Raw genomic sequence first — 14,436 nt, forward strand, 5'->3', positions numbered from 1 at the left:
AAAACAGCATTTTCAGGTTTTACAAACATTTCATGGCCAGGATGTACATTTAAGAGGGATTCATAGTCTGGAGCGCCTGGGTGGCACAGCTGCTTAAGCATCCAACTCTTGATTTTGGTTCTGGTCATGATCTCAGCGTTGCTGAGATCACGCCCGGAGTCAGGCTCTGCCCTTGGCATGAGGTCTGCTTGAAATTCTCTCTCCCTCTTCCTCTGGCCCCTCCTGCTCCCGCTTTCTAAAATAAATAACCTTAAAAAAAAATTTAAAAAGAGGGATTCATAGCCTTGATTAATAAAATGTTTTCTCTCCCTGGTTTCAGGTGTATCTTTTTTTTTTTTTTTTTTTAAGATTTTATTTATTTGAGAGAGAGACAGAGATAGTGAGAGAGAATAAGAGCAGGTAGGAGAAGGAGAAGCAGGCTCCCTGCTGAGCAAGAAGCCCAACGCACGGCTCGATCCCAGGACCCCGGGATCCTGACCGGAGTTGAAGGCAGATGCTTAACTGACTGAACAACCTAGGCACCCCTCAGGTATATTTTTTTACACTGTTTTAAAGGGTAATACCTTGAGAACAACTCTTAGAAGCCGAAGAATAAGCATGTTCCGCACAGAATGAAGGTGCTGTCCACATGTGAGTGACCACTTCTTCAGACTTGATGGGAATTTCTTCATCACAAAAAAGATTGGGCTCCAGACTACTGGAGGACTTCACACTGGCTGTGTCCTGAAGAAGAAACAAAGAAGGAAAAAAAAGAGGAAAAAAAAAGAGGAAACGAAGAGGGGTATTCAGAATTAGAACCACTTCATTTACCCTGTGACAAGGACCTAACTGCAGGTTTTCAGGCTTGTAATATACTAAAAATATGACATTAATGGAATACTACCAGCCATCAAAAAACTGAAATCTTGCCATTTGCAATGACATGGATAGAACCAAAGAGTATTATGCTAAGCAAAATAAGTCAATCACAGAAAGACAGTTATCATATAATCTCACTCATATGTGGAATTTAAGAGACAAGGCAGAGGATCATAGGGAAAGAAGAAAAAATAAGACATGACAAAATCAGAGAGGGAGACAAACTACAACAGACTCTTAATCATAAGAAACAAATAGGGTAGCCTGAGTGGGGGGAATGGATGGGGTAAGTGGGTGATAAACATTAGGAGGGCACGTGATATAATGAGCACTGGGTATTATTTAAGACTGATGAATCACTGAACTCTACCTCTGAAACCAATAATACATTATATGTTAAATAACTGAATTTATATTAAAAAATTAAATAAAAAAAATTTAAAATATGACCTTAAAATTAAATGCACAGTATTAAATAAGACAGAAAATGCCCACGGTGGCGGGGGAATGGTGGAGGGGGTCAGTAATGACTACAGTTTTAGGTCAAAATGGAAACAGTAAACCTCAAAAACAATCCAGAGATAATAAACCTATAAGAAAATAACTACTAAATAATCTACCTTCTACAGTCTACAACTAAAAAAAACTCCTATACTCCCAAGTTAGAGAACCTTGACACTTTTCGGACTTAGTAAAGGGAAGAAAGGTTTAGATGTGACATCTGAAAGACACAAATCATTTAATCCTCTCTAAAGGTTTTCAAGCCTAGAGGCTTATCAATTGCTCTTACAGATTGTTCTTTCTTAATACAATGAAGAGCCTAAGTGACAATATTCAAATTATATACTTCTGGCAGCTTTAATTAGTTCTCAGATGATTCTCCCCTGCAGTTAGTTTCCAGAAGCTCACATGTAGAGCTTTAATGGTAGAGTGCAATCAGGAAGACAGAAATCACCGGCCTTTCAACAAGGATAATTTAATGAACTGGTTAGATATATATTAAAGGCTTGAAAAGACAAAAATAGCACCGAGCTAACACCAAGAAAAAGTTGTCAACCCTAGAGTTTGAGGTAACAAAGGGAAGAAGTGGGGTTATTAGAACCTACAAGCTCAGAGAAGAAGCCCTGCAGAGATGGGAGCCAGATCTCTAAGAAGGAAGTGTTGGCCAGTTCGTTCCGCTCTAACAGAATGTGATGTGGTTGGTTTCAGGGATGTGAAAAAACAACTACAAATTGGACCCAGTTCCCACTGCCAGAGCAAAACAAAAAGAAAAAGAAAAAAACAAAAACAAAAACATGCAGTTCAGATGATGACACGAATAGAGAAAAATAAAACATGGGAAAGATCACGTCCCTTCTCACTGTTCAGGCCTTTTAAATATTTTCTAATGTCCTCTACTGACAGAAGGCAGGCAGCAGGCAGAAAACAAATGTGGAGAGCAGAGTTGGTTGGCATACTGCAACCCAGTTGGCAGCTCATTTTTTGTATGGCGTATAAGGTAAGAATATGTTTTTAAAGAGTTGTGGGGGAAAAAAGGATATCCACTAGGGACCATATGTGGTTTACAAAACCTGAAATATGGGGCACCTGGGTGGCTCAGTGGGTTAAGGCCTCTGCCTTCGGCTCAGGTCATGATCTCAGGGTCGTGGGATTAAGCCCCGCCATCAGGCTCTCTGCTCGGCAGGGAGCCTGCTTCCTCCTCTCTCTCTGCCTACTTGTGATCTCGATCTGTCAGATAAATAAATAAAATCTTAAAAAAAAAAAAAACCTAAAATATTTACTAAGCTTGTGTGTGTGTGTGTGTGTGTGTGTGTGAGAGAGAGAGAGAGAGAGAATACACATGCACATACATATATACAATATATATAAATATATATTACTGCATATTAATGTGTATTGACATATATACATTACTTCACAGAAAAAGTTGACCAGCCCCTGGTGTAGAGCCCCAGTACCAGCATCACAAAGCAAAGTACAGAAGTCTGAGTTAGGAGAGGAGCCAACACCTTCATGACTAAAGACACCTGATTCTCTTGGTGGGGTGCACAAGAAGATCTGCTATTGTGAGATGATCCTTAATTAAATAGGATACTTAAAAGGTTTTGTAAGAAGATTCTGGAAGACAATGCCACTCACTGAGAACAGCAGTTCCTAGTCTTCTTCCCTATTTAAGAACTTAAGCCCTAAAAAGCAAGAGATGGAAGAGTACTTTAGTTCTGTCCTACTTTCGTTCCCATAGCTTTTTCTCAGGGACTAGAAGTGTCTCTTCTGACTTTGACTCTACTCATTTCGTTGTTACGCATACAGGGAACTTTCTGTTAAATTTCCAAAACAGAACAGACAGTGATCAAAAAATAATGATGGAAAATAATGATAGCTAAAAAGAGATTTGTTAAAAAAAAATTACTTCCCCAACATGAAGCTTCAAAAGTGAACATGTACAATACTGACTTTGGTAAGTTAAAGACATACTGTTAACCAGTTAACCATCCATGACGTGAATGGAACTAAAGAGTATTATGCTAAGCGAAATAAGTCAATCAGAGAAAGACAGTTACCATATGACCTCTCTCAAATGTGGAATTTAAGAAATAAGGCAGAGGATCATAGGGAAAGAGAAGAAAATATAAGACATGACAAAATCACTGAAGCAATCACTGAAAACACATAAACAAAAAGAGCTATAAGGCAAGAAATCAATAAAGGAAATGAAATCAAACATTACATTTTTTTTCCAGGTAACCCAAAGAAGTACAACAAAGGAACAAAAAACAGAAATTAATAAAAAATAAACAGCAAAATGATCAACTTAAACACAACCATGTCAACAACTACATTAAATGAAAATGAACTAAATACCCATAATTAAGAGAGACTGTAGTATTACTTTAAAAATGAAACACACAAAAAAAGACTCAACAGTATTACACAAATGCATACAGATGCAGAAGTACAGTTCGGAAAGGACCCTACTATATATACTATCTTCAAGAGACACATTTTAAATTAAAAAAAAAACAAACAACAGACAGGCTGAAAGTAAAAGAACTGACAGACAACAAGCTTAAACAAATTACTCTCCCTAAGGAGGAAAATTATAGTTCAGTCCCATTAATGGCAAACATAGAAGAAAGGTAGAATGTACTTTGTGAGAAATGTGTTTTATATACAGATCCATCACTGTATCTCATCTGGTATTATACTGGACTAAACTCTCGAATAAAACTAACTCTATTTCCACCAAAGCTCAAACAGTCCAAGCATTAAAAAGGGTGAAGAGGAAAACCTAAAAGAATCTAAGTGTTTTATTTGCCTTTCTTATTTTTTTAAAAAGATTTTATTTATTTATTTGATAGAAAGGGAGAGAGGGAACACAAGCAGGGGCGAGAGGGAAAAGCAGATTCCCTGCTGAGCAGGGAGCCCAATGCAGGGCTTGATCCCAGGACTCTGAGATTATGACCTGAGCCGAAGACAGACACTTAACAACTGAGCCACCCAGGAACCCAACCGTTCTCATTTTTAAAATAAGCAATTACTAGGTTGCAAGAAAGAACTTCTCAGGTGAGAACAGCTACTACTGTTGCATATCCTCCTTTCTGATGTGCAATTCTGCACATACATGCATTTGCAAAATATAAACTGTGATATGGATGGACAGTTTCAGTAAAGGGAAATCAATATGCCCTAAAAGGAAATGATCATATGTGAACATATACATACAAAAGATCCATGACAAACTTTCTTTCATTAAACATATATTTTCCTAAGTAATGATTTTCCTGATTCAGTGATGATTCAGTGGTGATTACAAGATACTACATGCAAATGAAGTAATCCAACAATGTAAAGCACAAATTAAATGCTATGATAACTAGGATCAAATGACTGATTTTATTTTTCTATGTAATTACCTACTCATCTTCCTAAACGTTAAGAGTTCTCTCTCAAGCCAAGATACTAAATTCAAACTATTTTAAAGATAAATTCATGGTTATAATCAGGGAACTTCATACAAAGGGAAAAAAATCACCATAATTAATTGTAACTAAATCAGCAAATAACATTTTAATTAATTTTTAAAAGTATTTTTAACCTACATCAAGGTAAATGTGACCTTGAATTATCCTTTTTAAAAAATTTAAATTCAGTTAGCCAATATACAGTACAACATCAGTTTCAGATGCAGAATTCAATAATTCATCAGTTGCCTGAAACATCAAGTGCTCATCATATCACATGCCCTCCTTAATGCCCATCACTCAATTACCCTAAGCCCTCCGGCAACCCTCAGTTTGTTTCCTATAGTTAAGAGTCTCTCATGGTTTTTCTCCTTCTCTGATGACTTCTCATTCAGTTTTCCCTCCCTTCCCTTATGATCCTCTACACTGTTTCTTATATTCCACTTATATGAGTGAACTATATGATAATTGTCTTTCTCTGATTGACTTATTTCGCTCAGCATAATACCCTCTGGTTCCATCCACATAGATATAAATGCTAAGTATTCACTCTTTCTGATATATATCATATAATGGGATATTACATATATATGGGATATTATTATATCCCATTATTTGGAATATATATTATTTTTATATTTTTATATTTATATATAAAAATATGTAATAAAGTATATACCATATACATCACTTTTATGTTTTATATAAATATATAAATATATGTTATATATAAACATATATAAATATGTTATATAAACATATATTATATTTATATAAAATATAAAAATGATGTATATGATATACACTTTATTACATACCATATATTATATATGATGATATATGATATGTAATATTATATATATATCATATGTATGATATATACAATGATATATCATATATATATATCACATCTTTATCCATTCTTCTGTCAGTGGACATCTTGAGGGATATATATGTATCATTTATTGATGGATGTATATATTATTGATGGATGATGTTATGTATCATATATATTATTCTATATCATATATATCATACATACATATACATTTATACATATATATGTGTATGTGTATATATACATATACACACACACACATATACACACATATATATATCACATCTTCTTTATCCATTCGTCTGTCAACGGACATGTCAGCTCTTTCCACAGTCTGGCTATCGTGGACACTGCCGCTATCAACACTGGGGTGCAGGTGCCCCTTGGGGTCACTACATTTGTACCTTTGGGGTAAGTACCTACTAGTGCTATTGCTGGGTCACAGGGCAGCTCTATTTTTAACTTCTTGAGGAAGGCCCATCTGTTTTCCAGAGTGGCTGCACCAGCTTGAATTCCCACCAACAGTATAAGAAGGTCCCCCTTTCTCCACATCCTCACCAAAATTTGTTGTTTCCTGACTTGTCAAGAATTAATTACCCTAAGTCTTGCACCTACCATTCTTCTATTTTTCTAAGCTGTCAAATATATTGCTAACACTATAAATTCCTAATTCATATTATAAAGTCCCCTCCTACCAAAGGAGAGCTCATAAGCTAACACCACTATATAATTTTCATTAAAAAAAAGATTACTCTGTACAACCGTATCAAACCATAGTTTTGATCCCTAGCCCTAAAATCACGTCATATTTGTGATGTTTTGTTTTCACAGGTTTCTAAAAAGCTTCTAAAGTCCATCCCATTTAGCAATTCTAGAGTACTGGTTGATACTTAATATGCTAGAAAGAACAACCCAGATAAGGCCTCTAAGCATAGTAAACGGGCAATTCTAGTATTAGAGAACTAACTTATATGTGGCATGGGCTGCATTCCTGTTCAGCCGCTTCTTTAGAACTTTACCATAACAGGCTAATTCGAGTTTTAACTTTGCTCAAGCCTTTAATTCATAAAACTAAAAATTTCCTCGTTAAAACATCCCCAAGATCCATTTTTATCTTGAGAAAAATATTTTACAGCAGATAGTTTACAAGCATGGTATTAATGGTTAGAGACACAAATTCTAAACAGTTCAACAAAGACTAATATAAAACAGATCAATGGATTAACTGTAACCTAACAGAGTTTCTGCCTAGATAATGATGTTATTACTACTAGGTAAAAGACAAAGCGCCTGGGCCTGACACAAAATAATAAAAGGCCAGTAGGATCTAACACAAAACAAACTTGCCAAAAACCAGTGTAGTGTCATTATCAAAAGAATCACAGTGAGGGTAAATAATTTGTTCTAGCTGCAGCTGTAACTCTGCAAATTTGAGCCATGGGCCCAAGTACAACTCATCTCTGAATAGGACATTCTATCTTGCACCATCCAGATGAGAGATCAGAGCAAGACTCAAAGCACAGCTAGAATGGGATTCTTAAAACATAACTATACAGACTTAAACAACCCAAAGGAAACAAAATACTGAAATGAGCCATGAAAGCTTTCAGTAATCTAAATGCATGATTTTTCTAGTCCCTTTAGGCCACAAGGAGTTACAAGGTAAAGAAAATAAACACAGATTTTTTAAAAAACTCCATCCTTTAAAAAAATTGTTTTATCAGTCTATTCTGGGGGGCTTAGAAAAAAATGCTATCACCACAAACACAGGATAAATAGACTAGCTTTCTCTTCTACTTTCGGGCTTCAAACATCAGTGTTCAGTAGTTTTAACAAGCCCAGTGATCAGGTATTCCTGTCCATTAATTACCTTCATGTCATAGCCATATGTCTCCCGGATATCTTCATCAGAATCTGTTTCTTCATCATCATAGTCCATTGTTTGTCGAGGGGAAGAAGATACACTGCTCACCACCCGGTTAAAAGCAGACTGCTGGAAACTAGGTAAGTGTCCCTAAACAACAAACAATTCCAACATGAACAAAGGGACATACTAAATAAACAAGGGTAATTAATGTGCACGTAAGAACACCTAAATGTAATGAACTTGCAAAGTGACCAAAAGAATTCAACAGTTAGTACAGATCAAATTATTTGGTTATGATGCCAAGGTCCATTTCAATGATATTTCCAGGTTAATGGTTCACTAAAATGACCTAGGTATATACCCGAAGAAAATTCTATAGGCATATATAGAAAGATGTTATGGATAACATAGCTGCTGGCAACTTACTGTTTTCCTAGTCAGCTGGTAAAATATATTTGATTTACAATTTATACACATGATCTCATGAAATAAAAAAAAGAAAGAAAACCCTAAACTTGCCTGTAAGTCTGGATTAGCAGCTGCTTTTTGGAGTTCTGCACTGATGATCTTTTCAGTCTTTTCTCGAGCTGCCTGCTCCACCATGCGCTGGCTCAACACAGACAGTTTGGCTAGGGCAGAGGACAGTTCATCTGTGGCTAGGGCCTGCCGTGCTCTATCTTGCCAACTCATAGCTCGTTCTGTCAAACACTGCAGGGCCTCTCCTTCAGGCAAACGTACAGGCAACTTCTGAAGAGATACCAGGAGTGAAAGAATAGTCTCTAACCTCGGCCTTCGAGACCGCATACAAAGAGGGCAAAGGAATTTTACTTCTTTAGCCTGCCAGCTAGACCCTTTTTTCTGGGAACCTGATTTAGGAAGGGGAACACAGCTGTTATGGAACCAGTCTTTGCAGAGCTCACACTGTAGCATAAACCCACTGGCTGTCTTGCGGCAAATGCAAAATTTTACTTCTTCTATACGGTCCACCATTGTCATCTTGGCTAGGTTGGCTGCTCTGAGGGAATGCATGGCTTCAATCTCTTTTTGCTCCCGTTCTTTGAAAACTGCCACCTATACACAACAAACATTTAAGAGTCACTGAAAAATAGTGCAAAAATGCCAAATCCTCAGAGATGAGAGATCATCTCCACACTGTGCCCTCATTATGACAAGCACTGTCCTTAACAAACAAACATTTATCAATCATTTCCTGTAATATGGGTGCAAACATTCCTCATCTGGGAAATGGGCAAAGTGCTGCCATATTGGGCAATTTCTATCAGTAGAGTACATAGAACTCTTCTGTAGGGTGCAGTACAAAGATAGTCTGCCCTAGAGTTAAGCAACCTAAGCACAAAGCCTGACTCTTGTACTTACAGATGGTTGGTCGAGGGCACAAGTTTTCCGAATTTCAGTTTCCTGAAACATGAGGATACCAACCAACCCCATTTTGTTGTTTTGAGGATTAAATAAGGTAACACATGAAAGTGCCTAACTTGGCACCTCGCACAACGTTAACACCCAATAAATATTACTTCTCATCCCCTTGTAATTCCTTCCCTGGGGATGACTTCTATACAAATCAATTTTTATTTCTTTCTCAACAGCTTCTCCAATTCACGCAGAAGTAGAATAACAAAGTCTGATGGCCAAATATAACAAGGTTTTATGTAACTCATTTAAAAAAATAAGTGAAAGTAAACAAAATTTAATTATCATGAACACTGCCAGTGCATTTTCTTTTTTAAACTGATAGCTTTGAAACAATTTTGAAATAATTTCCAGTTCTGACAGGACTGACTTGATGGGCAGGCTCCCTAATAAATCATTTCCACTGGCCTCAAAACAGGATCATTTGAGGGTGCCTGGGTGGCTAAGTCAGTTTAGCATCTGGCTCTTGGTTTCAGCTCTGGTTGTGGTCTTGGGGTCCAGGGATTGAACTCCACATTAGGCTCCCTGCTATGTGGGAGAGTCTGCTTCCCTGCATTCTCTCCCTCTGTCCCTCCCCCTCTCATGCGCTCTCTCACTCAAATAAATACACCTTAAAAAAAAAAAACCCAGGATCATATGTAGGCAGAAACATCATATCAAGTAACTTAATATATGTAATTCCCTACTGTTAAATAGGCCCAAACTCATTTTTTATTTCTCTTTATATCCTTAGGCTCCTAGTCATCTTCACACATTCCTCCTCCTCTCCAAAAACACCCATCATTCTAATTAGTTACAAGTATTTTCTTGAGCATTCACTATACTGTGAATGAGACTAAGAGAAGGGAGATATTTTAAATAGCAGCTGGTATCATTAAATGGATATAATTCCTTTTAAAAGCACAGTATTAAATGTCATAAAATGCTGTTAAATTCTAACCCGGTAATCACATTCCTAAGAGCCAAGTATATGAAAATAATTTGAAAAAAGGAAAAGACTTTATAAAGAAGTTCACTTTATATTATCCATAATAGCAAACAGTAATAATCAAAGTATTTGATGTATCAGAAAAGTGTTCAATAAATTATGGACAATCTGATGAAATATTAGACAACTATTAAAACAATAATAAAGAACAGAGATATGGAAAAGACAGTTTCACAGGGAATGAGCAGACTAATAAACTTGGATTATAAATATATTAAAATGAAATATTTTACTATAAAGTCAAAGATAAAAGTAAAAATAGTTAAGAACATAAAACCAGTGAATCTGCTAATAGCTTTATAGAATTCTGTATTCACGAAGCAGACTCAGAATACATTACATAATTTCTTACCACCATAGCTGTATCTCTGGTTTCCTCCAATCCTTCCTCCAGATCACTCAGAGGCTCAAGGTCCAGATCCTTTTCTTTTTCTTTTTCTATTAGTTCTTTTACTTTTTTCCTCCTGTTTTTACCACTCCCATATATACCAATGTCAGTCCGGGGACTCAGCACCTACAAAAATAAAACCAAACACTGAGTCCTGGTTTTTAAAAAAATCTTAAAACTGAAAATAATAAAAAGGAACCATAGACCACTCATCTTGTCCTAGGCACTTCTTATGTACCTTCTACACCCACCTAATGCAATCCTCACAACCACCCTCTTTAGTAGGTGTATCACCTGTATTTTACAAACTGAGGAAACGAAGTCTCGGAAAGGAAACAACTTGCCCAAGGACACAGGGTTAGCAATTAGAGAGCCAGTCCGCAACATGAAGTACCTTACTCCAAAGCCTATGCTCTTTAACTACTAGGGCATTCCAACTGCTCAAGATGAAAAGGGTAACACATATAAGATATTTCAAGGACAGAATCCATTAGTAACAGAGATAAGATCCAGGCTGATTCCTTTTTCTGGATGCAGTACAAGATGAACTGCAGATAAGTCTGCCTAAGGCAACAGATTTCCAGTCAACATTTGGTATCACTTAATAAGAATCACTTATAAAACCATGACCAGATAAATTGAAAACAACCTTCACCAATGAAACTCCTACCTAAGGGTACTAAATTACTAACTGTTCTTTACCTGCAACAAGGTATGGCTAGAATTCTTCTTAAGGAAGGTCCTCCCAGTCCGTTCTCTCCATGCCCGTGCAGCTGCCACTTGTGATTCTACCTGGGGTAACGCGTCCAGACGCACAGGGATAGGTCGCCCTTTAGCAGATAAGCTCTCCAGCTGCTCCAAGTAAGCATAGTTGCTGCCACTCTGAAACACAAAAGTGCATTCTCACATGACTTGCACTTTCTTATGGAGTCTAGTGATATTGGTCAAAAGATCTTACAAAGAATTTACTGTTGAGTTTTTTTTTTATTAAATGTTGTTCTTTAAACCTAGTTCTATCTCTTGAACTAATAGAGCTTCCAATGTCCTTTTTAAAAAGTCTGTAAATTCATGCTGTCAAAGATTTTTATTAATCAACGAGGGAGCCAGTCAAGATGTAAAAATCAGTTCAAAAGATAATCTAAAGAACAGACACATAGGGGAATCTGGGTGGCTCCACTGGTTGAGCATCTGACACTTGGTTTCAGCTCAGGTCATGATCTCCTGGTTAGGAGATAAAGTCCCACGTCTAGCTCCCTGCTCGGCAGGAAGTCTGCTTCCCCTCTCCTCCTGTGACCCTCCCCCATTCACACACACTCTCTCTCTAAAATAAATAAATAAATCTTAAAAAAAAAAAGACATTTATAAATACAATCAGGAAATTTGCTAACAGATGGAAACATATTTAATATCATATAGGAAAATTCATCTTCTCTACCATGGAGAAATCAATTGTTTCATTATAAATTTAATTATCTTTCTATGGACACAATTCATTTGTATTACTATAATTTTTTAATAACTGAAAGTTGTAAAATAGCCTGGTCAAAAAAAATCCACAGCATGCACTCATAGAATAAGATGATCCTGGAGAGTTCTCTAGAAAACTTCCAGTACTCCACTAAAAGGACACCCATAATTTCTTTTGCCTATTTCAAAGGCTTTCAAACTTTTCCAATGACCACAGAGCAGTATTTTGGTGCTGATAACCACCTCTCTTTTATGTTATATAAATACAGATGAGAACAGATATTTGCCTAAGTCACAATGGTTTAATATTTCCATATAATGAAATTACTGTTTTTAGAACTATTACTGCTTTAAGTTTACTAAAGAAATCATTATGAAGAGGTGAGAGGGTTAACAAGTAATCCATTTCAGGGATCTGGCAAGAACACCTGCAGTGGGTTGGCAGCCAACAGGCAGTAATTCAGAGTAATACCTTAGACTGGATGAATCTCCAGGCAGACAGAACACATAGCCTAAGAAACTGTATACATGCCCTTAACATTCATTGTTATTAAGAAGCCCTGAATGAGGGAAAGGCACAGTTACATGCTATAAACAGACATTGCAATAAAAGGTTATTTCCTATGTTAACTGACTCATTTGCCTATAAATTCATTTTGAAAGTTATACTGGAACATTTGGAAAAACAGGCAAAAAATTTAAGTGATTTTTTTTTAAGTAGGCTCCACACCCAGTGTGGGGCTTGAACTCACAATCCCGAGATCAAGAGCCACATGCTCCACCAATGAGCCAACCAGGCACCGCAACTTAAGTGAATCTTCAGTAATAATAATGGGAAGGTTCTAGCCCTAAGTGATATTACAATGGCATAATTAAATCACTGTGGTACTAGGATTAAAGAATAGACAGGTAAATAAAAGAGAAAGAAAGCTCAAATAGATACAGCTGAGAAATACCATGTTTACTGCTATCCCTTCTTGTACCCAACTATAGCCATCTGACTACGAAAGACCTGGCTAAGGCTTGACTTAGCCTGTTCCCAAGCTCCGTATCTTAAAGAGTACGCCTGTCAACAGAAGTCGTCCACTTACTTAGATCCTATGAGTCAAGGATAGGAGTCAAGTCCACTTACTTGACTCCTATGAGTCAAGCCCTCCCACTGAAGGGAGGGCTTGGCGGAGGACAAGTCCTTCAAAATTACAGAGGAAACACAAGACAGCCATCTTGTAGACTTGGTCCTATAGTCATAAATTAACAGCCAACTAAGGGTTATCAAATATTTAAGGACAACCAACCTCCTGAAATGGGTTAAAGATGAAACAGAGACTGGGGTGCCTAAGTGGCTCAGTGGGTTAAGCCTCTGTGTTAGGCTCAGGTCATGATCTTGGGGTCCTGGGATCGAGCCCTGCATCGGGCTCTCTGCTAAGCAGGGAGCCTGCTTCCCCCTGCCTGCCTCTCTGCCTACTTGTGATCTCTGTCAAATAAATGAAAAAATCTTAAAAAAAAAAAAAAAAGAAAAGATGAAAGAGGAGCTCTCCTGATGAAAACAGAGATAATTTTTTTTCTTCCAATATTTTTAAAATTCAAGTTAGTTAACATATAATATAGTACTGGTTTCAGGAGTAGAATTTAGTGATTCATCACTTACAGAGAACACCCAGTGCTCACCACAACCCATGCCCTCCTTAATGTCCATCATCCATTTAGCCTATCTCCCTATCCACCCATCTCCCCTCCAGCAATCCTTAGTTTGGAAAATAGAGATAATTTTAACAGTAGTATAGAAAGAGCACAGCTAAGAAGCTCCCAGAAAGAGTTAACTGAAAATAAACTAAAACAGAAGTCATTAGAACTTGACACCCAGAGTATGTTCTTTCTTGGGACAGCAGAGAGTTGGTTTCCTTTTCTTTGGATATAGTTCTACAATAAAGAGTACATACCAAAAAAAAAAAAAAAAAAAAGGAGTACATATATACTCAATACTGAAATGCCGCAAGGTTTTTATAATTCAGGAGGTATGTTATATATTGTTTTAAATTAAAATATATAATACATGTCTTTCTGAGTGCCAGGGTACTATCTTTACACCCTTCCCTCATATTTCTACTCCCAAACAACTAGAATAATATCTATTATAAGTGTTATGGTGTTCAGTAAATTTTCATTTCATTTTCTTTTTTCTGCCTATTTTATTTTATTTTAAGATTTTTTATTTATTTATTTGACAGAGAGAGATTACAAGTAGGCAGAGAGGCAGGCAGAGAGAGAGAGAGGAGGAAGCAGGCTCCCTGCTGAGCAGAGAGCCCGACGCGGGGCTCGATTCCAGGACCCCGGGATCATGACCTGAGCCGAAGGCAGAGGCTTTAACCCACTGAGCCACCCAGGCGCCCCTGCCTATTTTAAAATTTATTTGCACACATGGCAAAGATTCAAAGAATACAGCAGGGAATAAACTCCCTATTGCTACCAGTTAAATAGATAGCTAATTCCATCATCTTTCATAGCAGGGAGTCGAGAGAAACAAGTAACATTTAAATAGGTAATATTTATTTTGAATGACAGAATCAGATGGAAGAACAACTGAATTTTAAGTGCCATTATTTTATTATGGTTATTCTATTTTAAAGAATTAAAGCT

The 14,436-nt window shown here is 36.8% G+C and overlaps 1 protein-coding gene across 1 annotated transcript in view; it reads right to left on the reverse strand.

Moving 5' to 3' along the window:
- Positions 1 to 14,436, reverse strand: part of KDM5A (lysine demethylase 5A) — a 92,879-nt gene that overhangs the window by 11,584 nt on the left and 66,859 nt on the right. Inside the window, exons 21-25 of the mRNA XM_080810678.1 lie at positions 11,035 to 11,214; positions 10,297 to 10,458; positions 8,045 to 8,596; positions 7,529 to 7,672; positions 564 to 723 (exon numbers count right to left, since the gene is read on the reverse strand). Of these exons, the coding sequence (XP_080666804.1) occupies positions 564 to 723; positions 7,529 to 7,672; positions 8,045 to 8,596; positions 10,297 to 10,458; positions 11,035 to 11,214 (1,198 nt within the window). The remainder of the gene's footprint in view (positions 1 to 563; positions 724 to 7,528; positions 7,673 to 8,044; positions 8,597 to 10,296; positions 10,459 to 11,034; positions 11,215 to 14,436) is intronic.

This window comes from Martes martes (assembly GCF_963455335.1).
Source record: "Martes martes genome assembly, chromosome: 8".
Lineage (NCBI taxonomy): Eukaryota > Metazoa > Chordata > Mammalia > Carnivora > Mustelidae > Martes > Martes martes.